We start from the raw sequence: 14,551 nt of genomic DNA, 5'->3' as shown, positions 1-14,551 counted from the left end.
AAGGGAGGCCCCAGGCTGTGGGGAGCACCTGTGGTCATTCCCCCACTAACCCCCAGCTACTGGGACTGTGCTCTGAGGAGACAAAGTATGAGCAAGTCCTTGCTGTGCCCCTTTGACTGTCTTCTGTCAAATGACCCCTTAGGACCACAATTACTCCAGAAACTGGGCCAGATCCCAGCTGGCTCTAGGACTGCATGTGTAAAAAGGGCTTAAGGCCACCACCAGTGAATGTGCTCACTGAGGGACAGTGAGAGCATCTCTGAGGGCAACCCGAAAGGGCCTGCCACCCCTCAGGAGGGACACTGCATGGGGATGTTTTTGCCAAGTGGCTCCTTGCCCTTGTTCTGTTTGTGGCTCCTCCTTCCCTCTGTAAGATTTGCTTGAGCATCAGAAAAATGCCTCTAGGAAGCCTGAGCCATCCAGGCAGCTGGAAAGACCTGCCACCTCCAGGAGGAAGAAAGCCAGGCTCATTTGGTTGTTTTCTAGGAGGAGCCAGGGTTATCCTGGCAGCTGAGCTGGTTGCTTGCCAGGAAGAGCAGGGGAAGCTAGGGAGGGGTTTCTACAGAAAACTTTAGCCTTTTACTTAAAATGTGTGGTGGAAGACCCAGGCATGAAGTTGGGCTGGGAGTCAAGACCTGAAGACAAGAAAATACTTATTGATTCTTGAGCGGTATTTGCAGAGGGGAGAGAGGAGCTGTGGCCTCTCCCCGGTTATGGAGGGGGCACCTGGCAGTGGCAAGGCACAGAGAAGCAGCACACCGCACTGGTTTGGACATTGTCAATGTTTCTGGGGGAGCCTGGGGGAGCTGGGGACAGCAGGGTTTCAGCTAACATGGGGCTGGGTGCATGTTCTGGAGATTTTCAAATGAGGCTTTAATAGGTCTGTCTGGCTTATCAATGCCGCTAAGAGCTCAGCGTTCAGATAAACACTGCAGAAGATGTATATTTAAATAAATGTAGAGAGGACTCACTTTTTTTCATCCATCACTTTACAGGTTTCTTTTTTAACCTCCTCAGGAGGTATGACTCCTGCTTGTGTGTGTGCGTGAGTGTCTAACATCTTCCCCATTCCATCTGGGTTGTGATTAATTTAGATATAAGGCAGTCAATATAACTCATTCTATGTATTTATTTCCATTTCTAGATATGTCATGTATGAAGGGTTGTTCAGGAACTGTTAGTTAGTCTGTCAGCCTAACTTCTTTCAGCAGCTTAATGAAGAGAGAAAAAGCAGTAGGAAAGAATATGTGGTGTTTGAATAGTCATAATTCTTCACTTTGTCTTCTACAGACATATTTTTCTTAAGCCTGCTCGTTTATCTTGAACCCATGGACTTGAAATAAACATATCATTAAAGGATTTTTGTTCCTTTTTTGCTTTCAGCAATAAAAAGATAATTGGAGGGGAAAACAACCTATTCCTCTCATGGATAATCTTCAGCATGGGCCAGTGACTGCTCTGTGGTCAGCAGTCTGTTGACCACTGCGGTCTGGCTGTGCTGGCTGTGAGGAGACATGAAATTCTGAAAATCTCTGACCTCTTCCCCAAGCAGTGATGCCATGAGCTCCATCCCAGCTGCCAAGGTCTGCTCTTGCCTGCAGCATCACAGCTGGAAATGGGGGCTGCCTGTGAGATGGTGGGAGCGAAGCACATCGTGCCACAGCTCAGCACTGCACCAGCAGGTGCCTACAGTATCTTGACATGGTGGAAGGGACAAGCAATCTGCCCAAAAGACCAGAAATAGCTCGAACTGGACTGCTACTGAACGACCTGACTTGGGTTAAAGTTGTCTTGCAGTTGCAGTTGGTAGTTTTCCACGACAGCCTAGTTAGCTCCCCTTAAAAGTCCTCTATTTATGATCTCCTCTCTTCTTCCTGAAAGGTCCTGTAAGGGGCATCACCAAAGAGGGACAGCAGCTTTGGGTGTCACAGAAGACTTAACTAACTGGGCAAAATTTACCATGGGTATAACTAGGAGGAAAGGCAATACACTTCTCCTAGTGTTACACATTCTAATGCGTCAGTCATGCACTTCTGCAGCTATTCTGTGCCTAAGCTGTCACTGCCGAAATTGGTCCTGGTATTACCCAGGTTCTTGTGGTCCAAAGTAACATTTTTATCCGTTTTTAATTTCATCCCAGACCATGTGGGTTTTGGAAACCTTTTCTGTAAACTAGCTTTGAAGTTCAGTTGTCTGGGCCTATCTGGATTTATACATGACCTTTTTTGGCTAAATGGTTATATAAAGATGGCATGAGAATATATTGTACTTTGCTTGCCAAATTTCTGTCTCCCTCTTTTTTGGATTGTGATTGAGGTCCCGCTTTTGCTCATGCTAAAGCTAATAAGAGTTGTAGCGTTTACTTGATATTCCCGTGCCCGATGCATTTATATGAGCGCTTGCTAAGTCCTTTTGGCAGTAAAGACAACTTAGCACCTTTAATCAACAAAGTGCCTCACAAACATTACCCACAACATTTTTATGAGTCAGCATACCACAATGAATATCTGCAATTTCACATCCAGGGAAGCTAGCATAGATGGGTTAAATTAATTGCCTTATTACAATAGCGATACACTAGGAAAATCACAACTGCTGCCCAAGACTTGGGCTTCCCCAGTGCTTAACAAATGCACAGCAGTTCAGCAGTTCAGATACCTCCTCACTCTCTGCCAGGTTCCTTTTGAAAGAGACGGGACAGAGGAGGCCAGCAAAGGGGATATCCTGTACAAACAAAGGACTGGAAACCAGGGTATGCAAGAACGAACTGACTTGCTCAGGGTCACAGAGGAAGTCTATGAGGAGACAAAAATGTAACCATCTCAGGACCACCATCTGTTCCAAAGAGGGAATTGTGGCCAGAAACTGCTCAGAAACCAGGAGGTTTTAGCTCATACTGAGATCGTAAAATTTTGTTTCCCTTGGGTGATTGTTCCAGTTTTCCAAAAATTGCCACATGCATTTTGGAAATCAGACTGCTACCCTTCCAGCAAAACAGATAAACACCCAGGAAAAGGATGACAGAGGAGCTGGGGCCTTAGTTCTGCGGGATGCTGTACCACCGACAAGGTGCACCTCACCGCGGTCTGAAACCACTGACTTACAGCTCCCTCACATACCTCTGGCAAGTGTTTACCCTCTATGGGTCACCTATTTCCTCTTCAACATGAACCAGTTACATTTGTTCTGCTGATAAAGTCTTTATCTTCCTTTCTTTTTTTGACCGCGTTGGCCACCCTGACCTTGCAAAAACAAGATGAAACGCCACACAGGGGCCTAATGATTTAAATATGAGACTACACATTTCATCTTGAAATTCAGATGATCTTATTAAAGTGTGGAGGGAAAGCAGACAGAAGTACAGTCTTTTGTGTTTGGTTGGGTACATGTATTATTTATGATGTAGAATGAATGACTGATTGCCTTGAATTTTGATATGTGAGGCAAACGAAGAAATGTTACCTCTTCATATGCAATGCTACAGGAAAGTGATTTTTTTCAAGCCTCTGATGTGGGGAAAGCTGGATTATGGCACATTTTGTATGTTTAAGCTGCAGCTGAAAGGTAAATAGGCAGAGCTGATTTAACAATGAGGACCTACAGTCATCTGTGGGGCAAATTCCATTATATTTAACAGTACGGTACCAAAGCTATATTTGTCCAGTATTTGCTGATTAAAACTTCATGTAACGACAATGTGATTACTGGCAGAGCAGTGACCTTAACCCCTGCAACTTGGCTTCAAGGGCCACAGAGCTCTGAAGCTGAATAATAGATTCATGCCTGCAGAAGACTTCAGTCATAAAAACCAAGCCACTGCTCTGACTTTGTGATTTTCTCATAATGACCATCAGGACAGCAGGTGAATTAATCTCCTTTTCACACTGCCAAAACGACCTCTAAATTATTAAAGGCAAAGAGAGGAAAACTGTGAATTTGTATATAGTGGGAAAGGACTTGTGTCACCAACTTGCATACTCCATCAATAATGCCATAAGTAATCACACTGTCAGCAGGTATTTAAAGATCATTTCCACCCCATTCTTCAAGTTACCTTTCTTAGCACATAATGGAGAGGCCGACTCCATTTTTTAGTGCAACTAAAGGCTGTGAGACAATGTCCTTCCTTCCCCTCCCACAGGAGTCCCGACGGCAGGAGCTCGACGGTTTTCCAGCCAATGCTATGCACAGTTCGCTCATTTTCCTGTTAACAAATACTGACCTGCTGAGTGTTGTCTATCTTCCTTGTGTATTTATGTAGAGCATATAAAAAAGGACAGAGCACCCACACAGACAGACTCGCACATACGTCCTCTAGCGATATGTGTTTAAATATAACTAGTTCGCGAGGCATTTTAAGGTGAAAAGCTTCGCATAACTGCTGACTACCCTTAAAAGTTGTATTTCTCCGGTTTTTTGCTTAGCGTATACTGTCTGTAAGTGATGACAACTGAATAGGCTATTCTCTTACAGGATAATGGCCTTCTGCTTCTACATCGTGCTGAGGTGATACCCACGTGCGAGCAATGGAAGGATGCTCATTGCCAAAGCAGAGAGACGCTCAGTGACAGCCTTCTGCTTACCAAAGCTTTATTCTTCTGTAAAACGAACTTAGGCAGACACTGTAAGAGTAACTCTTCCTATTATAATGTATTTCAAAAAATTGACTCCCATTTTATCTGCCCGGTGCCCCCAGATACCAGCAAAAGCATTGCCAGTCAATGCCAGACACACGGACCATTTTACCAGTCAACAAAAGTAAATTAAAGCACCCCTCCTCCTCTGCCAGATTTTGATAGCCAGTGGAATAACTAATACCTGAATAATCTCATTGACTTTCTGCAGCTTTTTGGCACAGCAAGGCACTGGCCACCATGAGGGCTTTTCTACAGAGAAGGTGTACCACTGCGAAGGCTTGGCCGCACGCAAAATTGTAACTATGCTGGTACAGTAAAAATGGTATAATTTCCCTGGGGTAGAAACAGTTATACCAGTATAAAGATGCTTATTTATGCTGAAATTTCTATTTCCATACAAGCAGGCAAATAAGCTGTACTGGCATAAAGCACCTTTGTGCCAGTACAACAGTGTCCCCAACTAGTGGTTATATTGGTTTATCTATTTCAGTAAAAAATATCACACCTCTAATGGAAACAGTTGTACCAGTACAAAACCTGTGAGCCGACCAGGCCTGAGCAAAAACTTTAAAGACAGGCTCCTTTTTTCCCCCTCAATACTATAAAAAACCCCATCTTAATAAGTAAGCTGGCTGGGTATTTTTTGAGCCCTGGCTTGGACCACCTTTCAGTGCTCACTGGCAAATGTGGGTCAAGCATTCAGTAGCCCGACAGGCAGGGGGGCTTCCCAGCATGGTGACAGTGCTCACAGGGAATATTGTATTTTAATCCTTCTTGTTCTGGTTCTTCTCCCTTTTGGGCAGCAATTAATAGCCTGTGTGGAGACACCAGCATGGAGAGGGGCCAAGCAAGAAGCTGTGCTGACTGGGGCTGGCTGGGCGCTGCAGTGACACGACACCCCTCCTCCTGGTCCCACCGCCCCTGGGCCGGTTTGGGTCTCCCTGTCTCACCCTGCAGCACAGCCGGGGGGGTGAGGCAGGAGAGGATGGCGCTGACAGTCGTACCCACATCCCACGGACAGACAAAGCAGCTTCAGAAATCAGGCAGCCCAAACCACATGGCAGAAGCTCTTCCCCTTAAAAACAGAAAAACGCAACCCTCATGATAGTGGAGATGGGCCTCACAGCTTTGTGGGTCTGACTCATGGTTCTTCATCTCTGATAATCCTGCCTCACACACCAAAAAGCAAAATCTGCTCCTAGGGACAGGTCAGGTAGAGCTAGGGTGTATTTCTTACAAAACCAGGTTGATGCCTTCCCTTTGGCAGTCTCGAGCGCTGGAGTGGTTTGCTGCTGTGGAGAGCAACGTTACCTGCTCTTGGGAGAAACCTCCCCTGGGAAGCTGACCTATTTGTTTCAATGCAACTTTGATTGTTGGTGATCGTTTAGCATCCTGGGCGTGTGAGGCAAATGCGCATTTTCCCCATTTTTGGTAATGGTGGAAAACTTTCTTCCAGTTAAAGGTACATGAGGGGACCTGGTTGAAACCAGTTTTGAAATCTCATTTGCATTGCACCCTCTGTAATGTAGCATGAGATCAGCATCCCAGGGAAAACAAGAAATCCTCACTTTTTGTTCCCAGTTTTGGGAACAGGCGGCACGTTACTCCCCTGGGTTGGGCTTGGTGTGGTCTGTTAGCGCCAGGAAAAAGAGTCTCGAAGTGAGGTACCGCATCTTGCCGGAGACCACACAAACCCAAGAACAGCTCTTCCAATTCAATGATAAAAAAAATAGAAAAGGGGGGAGGAAAAAAAAATTACAGGCCGTCCCCAAGCCCTTTATTTGCTTGTGCAACTACTGTGCTCAAGTTTTAACTTGTTTTAGTATCGGGATTAACATCCCCAGTCTTTCCACTGTGAAAAGAAGGACGAGTTGTGAGCCTGTGCTGATGTAAGGCTTTTTCTTGAGAACAGGACTTCTCCTGTGCTGGGTCACTTGTTGGGAATGTTATTAGCTTGAAATAGTCTCCATTGCCTCCCAAGTGCAGCATGTAACACAAGAACTACTCTTTGCAGATTGCACCCAATGATTTAGAACGTGCAAATGATTTAAAATGATCCGTGCTCCCTCCACCCGGAGCTGCCTGCACGGGCTGCCGTCCTGTGCTTATACAGAGGCTAATAGAAAGATCCTTGTTAAAGTGCCTGGGCGCCGTTGAAGCGGCAATATCAGGAACTTTTTCCTCTGGGTCTTCCCTTGGGGATAGCGGGCAATATAGCTACAGGTGGGCAGGAAGCTGTAACGGAGATGGAGGCTATTTAATGATCATGGAACTTTCACCATGAAGAAAATCTCTTTTAAATTTAGCAGCTGGGTTCCATCTCCCTCTTGTATTATGTGTTTGTTGGAGATGTGTCTGGTTATAGATACAAGTGCTTAGGAATATTATCTAATATTTCATACCTTACACCTTTGGGAGAACAAATAAAAACACAAGGGTACATTAAAGTGTCTGGTATGAATGCCAGCTGAACAGCTGCTTTCCTTACCTCTCTGAAGCTTGAACTATACCATGAGAGGCTGAGTTTGCTTCTTACTTGATCTGTACTTACTGTATTTAGTATATAGGCCAGGAAGCTGCATGACTCGGAGAACAGGGCCAAAGTATGACACAGGAGTTCCAAGATCCAGTTTTGTCTCTGCCACTAACATCTTGGGTGACCTCAGACAAGTCATCCGACTGCTTTGCTCCCACCCTCCTCTTCTTCTGACTTTTCTAGTTTGTAAAGGTCTTTGGGGCTGGGACAGTCGCTCACATTGTGTTTGCACAGTACCAAACACAGCAGGGCTCAGGAGCTCAATTAAAGTTTGTATTTACAAATATAAGTAAATAGTAATATAAATAGAAGACATTCTGCCGGCTCAGCGTACTGCTACTGCAAAGGATTAACCCATTCCAGAAGTCCAATGTCTTCTTGACCGCTTTGATGCCAGGACAAGATGAATAAAACATGCTACTCATTACTTTTAAAAAGCATTTGCATAAAATATATTGCTATATTTTACTACATTTTCCTGTTATGCAAGCCCACCTTTATGTGGTAAGATCTATTGCAAGCTAAGATTTATTGACTTATTTCAGCATGGAAATGACTATTAAGATTGACCTGTCAGCAGTTTTTAATTTAATTGCTCTTTGATCCTTCAGCCTTGAACGTATTTGCATTTTCAACTAAGCATCTCTTGGCAACACTGGTAGAATACAGCAGAAGCAGGAGCTGAGATGCAGAATCCCAAGGAAACCTGTGAGTTTCTCCATTTCTGGATGTGTCCTGGTGTTGAATCACCGCAGCTTTTCAATTCCACCTTACCCTTACAAACATGCTTTTGAGTGACAATAATATTGCTCTTTGTTTTCATTCCCTAACCTTTTAATCCCAGTCCGAGTACAGAAGAGGTAGAATCTGAAAGGAACAATTTCCGACCTGAAACCCAACCAAGGTATGTCGGTATCTGTCCATGTTCTGTGCTCCCTGTCCATGTGAGTGCACAGGCTTCATCCACAGGGTAGGGAGATGAAACCTGTGGCCACTCTGCATGGAAATGTGTCTTAGCTTGCTCCTTAATGTAAAGAAAAGGTCTATGAGGATGGATGATTTCCACAGTGTTTATACGGAAAACACATTGCATCCTCCTCTGTGGAGAAAATAAGCACTAATATGTAACTTAGTGCAAAACTGACTATTTGGAAAATAGGTAGGACAATCGGGACTGTGAGAAAGAGGAAGGGGAATGGCCCTCTCCTGGAATGGAAGACCTGCTCTCATTCCCAGTTTGAACCTGGAAAAATTCTCTCTAATGACAGATGCATAGAATAAAACCAGCAAGCTTTAACTTGTGTAACTGGGCTTAGAAAACCACTTTGTATGAACACTGGCCCCAGCAGCAGTAAAGCAGTAATTTTACGTAACACAGAATTATTGCTAAATTATTCATCGACCTATAAATATGTAACTCTTTGCACTTCAGCAGCACTGGCTATCTGCAAATCACCTCTGACAGTTCCTTCCATAAGCTGGAAAGTCTGGAACACAAGCAGCGAGGCTCAGGAATAAGGGGGCAGGCAATGCGCAGGCAGCCAAACCATTGCTCTGTGCTCGGCGTTGGCTGGTGAGGGAACACACCTGGTACACCCACCACCATGGCTGACTGAAGGACCCAGGGCTGGATTTCATCAGCAAAGGGTCTACAGCGGGGACAGTTGAATCTGGGCTTGAGCACATTAACTGACCATGTAGCTGTATCAGCAGAGATACTTGCAATGTCAGGATCTCTTCGATGACTTACAAAATGCAGATGTATCAGTAGTTTTGGCGGACCTACTGCTTACCAGGGTGCCTCCCGTGCATCGTTTGTGCTGTGGAAGGGAGAGCTGCAGTTCCTAGGTTTTGTCAGAGGGCAAACATACTCATTGCCTGCTCCCTTTACCATTACCTCTGGTTTAAGAAAGAGATGAAACTGCATGGGGTACTGGTTACTGGGATCCTGGTACTGTAGTTGTGCAAAGGCTGAATCATGAAATCTCTCTCCACCTCAACTGCCATCCACCTGCAGAGCTTTGCTCATTGCCGTAGTGGAAGCATTTGGTTTGCCAACCCGAGTACTGGCTAAATCAAACCACATTTTGGTTTATCAGAAGTAAAAAAAAAAAAATAATAATAATAAAAATAAAGACACCACCAATCAGTAGTGCCACCCAAACCAGAACCCTCAAGTTGTGACCCACTTCCCCGTGCCAAGCACGACAAGGGACAGATCCCAGTGCTTCTGACAGAAACTCCTCTGTTGAATGCATCAAATGAGACAAAGGAAACCCACGCATGTTGGCACTGTGTTTGCTTTGTTCCTATTGCAGTAAACACAGGTTACAATGTAGAAGACAATGATGTTCCACAGTCTTGTTTTTTCAATAAGGTTTCCTTTTTCAACTCCTGCATTGCAAACTGGACAGTGGTGTTTGTGTATGAATAATGTCCTCTTTCAGTCTGATGTGCAACTGGAACACCACTATGCTTTGTTCAGGGGGAAACCTTTAGGGCTTCAAGCACAATAATGACCTCAGAAAAGAGACATGGCACGTCCATGTTTTTATCAGTCTATAGACAAAGAAGTAAAGAAGAAAAAAAGCAAAAGGAAAAGAAATTGGCTGAAGACAACATTATCTGGAGCCGTATTTGACATTGCTTTCAGCAGTAGCTGCGTATATTTGTCGTGACTGCATCAAAACTTACTCCCTGACTTTCTGGAAGTTCCTATTTTGCAGAACAAAAAAGACTAGTGTTAAAAATGGGAAAGGATCCTGTGGTAAAGATGCTTTTTAAACTATTCCCAACTTCCTGAAACGATGAAGGAGACAGTGTGCGTGTGCTTCTGTACACACGGAGTGAGGGATGGGAGAGAACAGCCAATGGAAGTCAGCTTGTCCTTAAACTCCTTAAGCGTGAATAGTACAATATTCATGTTAAGTAGTTCTGGTTTCTCTCTCTTTTTAAAAAGTCTTCAATATTGCAACAAATCAGAAAACTGTTTAAACAAGAACAAAAAAAATCCTCAAATTAGTGGACTAATATGGGAAACTGACTTTTTTATCTGGTATCATGTAGCCTGTTAGTACTTAACCAAATTACATTTGCTTAACAAACACTTAATAATATTTAGTAACAATACCAAAAAAAACCCAACCCAAAGCCCAAACCTTTTTGCTCTTAGAAAGGTTCATCCATCTTAGCATACTTTGATGAACAACCCTGGGAATTCAACTACATGGAAACTTTCTCCCGCCAAGTGAAGACATCAGCAATGAATCAAACTCCACACCCTACTCAGCAAAAAAAAAGCAAAGCACATTGGAACAATGCTGCACCAAATCCAGGTGAACATTACTGAAAAAATGAGGAAATGCTGTGTTTCATTTTATCTTCAAAAAAGGAACCCTGTCATTGTAAAGTTAATTTTCTGCGAGCGGGGAAATGCAACCATTATGGCAGCTATAGCTGTGGCAGGGGCAAAGCGTATTTTATTGTGTGTGCTCAACAGCAACAAATGGCATAAGATTAGGAATAGTCTCATAAATCCTAACAGAACTCTCAGAGGCGAAGCATGTTGGTACACATAATGCACATGTAACTCAACAGAGGATTAGAGATGAATAGAGAAACAGTATACAAATAAATACCCTAAATATGTAAAAGTTGCTAATGAACTGTGCTAGAAGACAACCATTTTCCTTATTGCACCAACAAAGGACCAATTAATGAACATTTCAATCAGCCAAACTGACTCAAATCAAGATTTGTGCAGATCTTTGCATTCAAATTAAACCACATGCTTAACGCTAAGCTGCACCGAACAACAGAACTGCTTCTTTCTTTTCTGGAGAGGTCAGAGGGAAAAAATGGCACACTATCTCAGGGTGGCATTTTCCATTGCTTCATAAACGCACCTCTTGTTCTCCTTTTTCCTACACACTGATGAAGTGCTAATTTTTGGCTATGGTAAATGTAGCATAAATTGTGCAACTCTCTTGTACAAGCTGGGGAAGCTGAATCCTGATATGTTCAAAATCCTGTAGGTTAATTTGTACGTCAAAAGGTCTTTTGGTCCAACACTCTGCACAACCAATGTTAGCAGGCTGTCTGTACAAGAAATAACCTATAATGAAGCCACATAAGTCACATAGCTCACGCAGACAGCCAATATTATTTAAAGTCAAATATCTAATCAGAGCGATTTAATGCTGGCTTTATAGTTGAGTAATGCTCTGAACTCAGCTAAAAGAAAAATTTAATAAAAATATGTTAAAAAGGGGAGGGGAGACCTACAAATTTTGAGACACGAGACTAGATTTCTCAAAGCCCTGAACATTGATTTATACTTGTACAAGGAATAAAGATACCAAATCCAAATTCTCCATTCAATTTCCCTGGCGATACCATTTTTCACCTCATTGAAGTATCTTACTCAAAAAGACAATATAAAGGACCAGATGAATCAGGCATGTATCAGACTCTTTCCATTGGATGAGTGAGCTAAGAGTGCACGGGGAAAATCTATGCCGAGAGATGCACTGAGGAGAACGGGAGCTCACTGCCCTTTCTTCAGTCCTTCGAGAAAGAAACCAGCCTGCGGACGGTAAGCTACAAGTTCCATGGAAGGATGTCAGTGACCGACCCAAATGGCATATATACCTCTAGACACAGGCTGTGTCTTCGCTAGCACACAGTGTGGGCCAATAACAGCAGCTGTATAGGTGAAAATACTTGGTGCTGAGGACACAGTGTTTTTACCAGACACATTTCAGGGTTTTTCTTTTATGATGAGCTCCAGCCTGGTTCCAGGGACTGAATGCCAATTTGTGCTGGAGCGTGTCTCCTGAATCCATTTCACCCAACAGGAACACAGTTTCCAAGCCCTGAAGCAGGATAAACGAAGGGATGAGGGGATGAAGAGCTTCAAAAGTGCTTGCCTGATACGAACTAAAACACTGGCACGCGATTACTTCCCAAATGAAGACCTCTAAAAGCAGTAATAGGAAGTTATTATACAGAAGGGTCAGACCTGTAACTAGACTTCATTATAGATGGGTTTACAGTAAGATGTCCATTCACTTAGTGTTAAATTAAGCTGCTGCTAGGAATTCAACAGCACCTGGATGACAGGGTAAGAGCATACACAGCTCCCATCAACAACAGAAGGGAATGAACACCCAGTCTAGCTTCTGAGTCTAGGCAGCTGAACAACCCCTCCACTTTTAGCGTGAGCTGTGACTGAGCCAGCAGGATTTTTCACCATTTTTTTTGGTCATGGTAAAGGTTACATCTCACCTTGCAGCTGTTCTTATAGTTTTTTTACTCATAAGAATTCAATATTCGGAAGTCTATCCATGAATAACTCTCTTATAAACTTTAGTTCTATGCAGTGCCAGCACTCAGCACTAGAAGTTTTTCCTTGCAAAGCCTGGAGGATCTTATTTTCTCAAAATCCAGCTTTGGATCCCTCAAGTAAGTACCCATACAACTTCTCACACTACAGTGTGTTAGTAAGGAGGTGCTACAGACCCAGGGCCTTTAGGCAACACTAAAACCAAAGAAGAGACCTGCACTGAATTTTGTCTTATAGCACCTAACAAAGGAAGCTGTATTTGCTGCCGATGGAACTATCTACAGCATTCAAGCTCACGAGTGACCGAATCCTTTCCTGCGATAGCATTTTTAGCATGTTAAAATTTCTGATGTAAAGCGTATTGGGAAGACATTGAAGGCAAATAAAAGGCTAACCAGTCAACAGAAGTGATCTTATTTATCCTAGGGTGTGACACAGCACCTTAATTCTGAACATATTACCCTCCCTAATGAGGAAATGGATCATTATCAGTACCGCATTATAAAGATGTACATAACTCTGACATCTTGATTCTAGTTGGTGATTTCTACTGTGTTCCTAGCTTACTAGTTGTGAGCCCTTTCCTGGGTTGAGACATTTTATATTAGACCTGAGATATCAAACACAGGATACTGGTTTGCTTAAGTCCATCTCTAGTTCTAATTTCTTTTCGTAAATGGAAAATATTTGGCAAAAAGAGTCTTTCAAGCCATGTCAGGTTTTGATTTTGTTTTTATTCGTGGCACTAACAGACATCAATATTTTACAATATATAATATATAGTAATATTAAATGCAGATGGCTAAATATTCTCATGCTTTCAACATTACATAGCTATACATTTTAAAGTTCAGCTCCAAAAAAAAAAAGAATCTGCCACCACTCTGGTCTGTGATTATAAAAATGTAAATATACAAACTTCCGCTTCATCAGTTTCATTACAATATAGGAAATGTGAAAAAGCATTTTCATTTGTCCTTTTTAAGTTAATCAATTTAACAAAAATTTTCAACATATGTACAACAACAACAACTACCAAAGTAGTTAACATTTGAAAAAGATGTTGCTATAAATACTTGTGAGACAACATAAAACAGCCACACGAACTGGAAACAAAGGGCCAACTTACGCATGACGTCAAGAAGAGACGACAAAAGTCCTGGTTACTGATACAAACCAGCTTCACTTCATTTTGCAGTGCAGGAATGAATCCTAAATCTTGGATCTCTATGCAGTACTCTGAATCTTATTTATAACCTTCACAGTCTGTTGCAAACAGAGATCCCTTAAGGTGTCTCAATATTTTTAAAGTGCCATGAGTGTTACTAGGATTCAGTATATCTCTGTATTAGCATTCTATACATCATATCCCATAAGTAACTTTTCAATAGACACTGTCTCACATTCACTATTGATTGCCTGCTTTCTCAGAGCTCCAACAGAGATAAAAAGTTCACCTAATTTTAAAAACCAACAACTGCAGCATATGACAAATTAGGTCCTTCATAATGTACCGTTAAGTTTTTCTTGTGATTGTTTTTTATAGATCTTTATTCTGATTTTCACTCTAATTGCTTACAGCCTTTTTCCAAATCAAGTAAGAAGCAGGTAAATAGTCTGAAATAGTTATGTATTTTTAACAACTTGAAATGAGTATTACTTTTCAGAGAGCTAGCAAAGTCTTAATTTTGCCCATAAACACAATTAAGTATTAACACAGGATTGCACAGTGTTTATATTATATTAACCTGCCAACAAGAATAGTTTATTGGCAACCTTAAATATTCAGAGGCAAAACACAATTCCTTGGCACAGAAACTTTACAGCAGAGCAACATATTTTCCCCTTAGAACCATTATGCAGGAACACACAGAAAATTAACTACAACTTATTTTGGCTTGTAGACAAGAGAATAAACTAAACTTCTTGATTTTTTTTTGCCACTTCAGACCTTGAATGATGGTTATGGGTGCACACGGGTTTAGGTTTTCCAATTACCTGTTCTTTATACATGATTCAAACGAGCAGAGGGAC

General features: G+C 42.4%; 1 protein-coding gene across 2 annotated transcripts in view; it reads right to left on the bottom strand.

Moving 5' to 3' along the window:
- COBL (cordon-bleu WH2 repeat protein) overlaps window positions 1-14,551 on the bottom strand; it is a 264,865-nt gene that overhangs the window by 29,963 nt on the left and 220,351 nt on the right. For both annotated transcript variants that reach the window (XM_080379027.1, XM_080379028.1), the window contains one exon: window positions 1-14,551. This exon is cut by the window's left edge and continues 29,963 nt beyond it. In XM_080379027.1, coding sequence (XP_080235153.1) covers window positions 14,534-14,551 — 18 coding nt within the window. In that variant the 3' untranslated portion in view covers window positions 1-14,533.

This window comes from Falco punctatus, assembly GCF_963210335.1.
Source record: "Falco punctatus genome assembly, chromosome: 3".
NCBI classification, from domain to species: Eukaryota; Metazoa; Chordata; class Aves; order Falconiformes; family Falconidae; genus Falco; species Falco punctatus.
The sequence above is the reverse complement of the archived record's forward strand: the minus strand, read 5'-3'. Positions and strand labels throughout refer to the sequence as shown.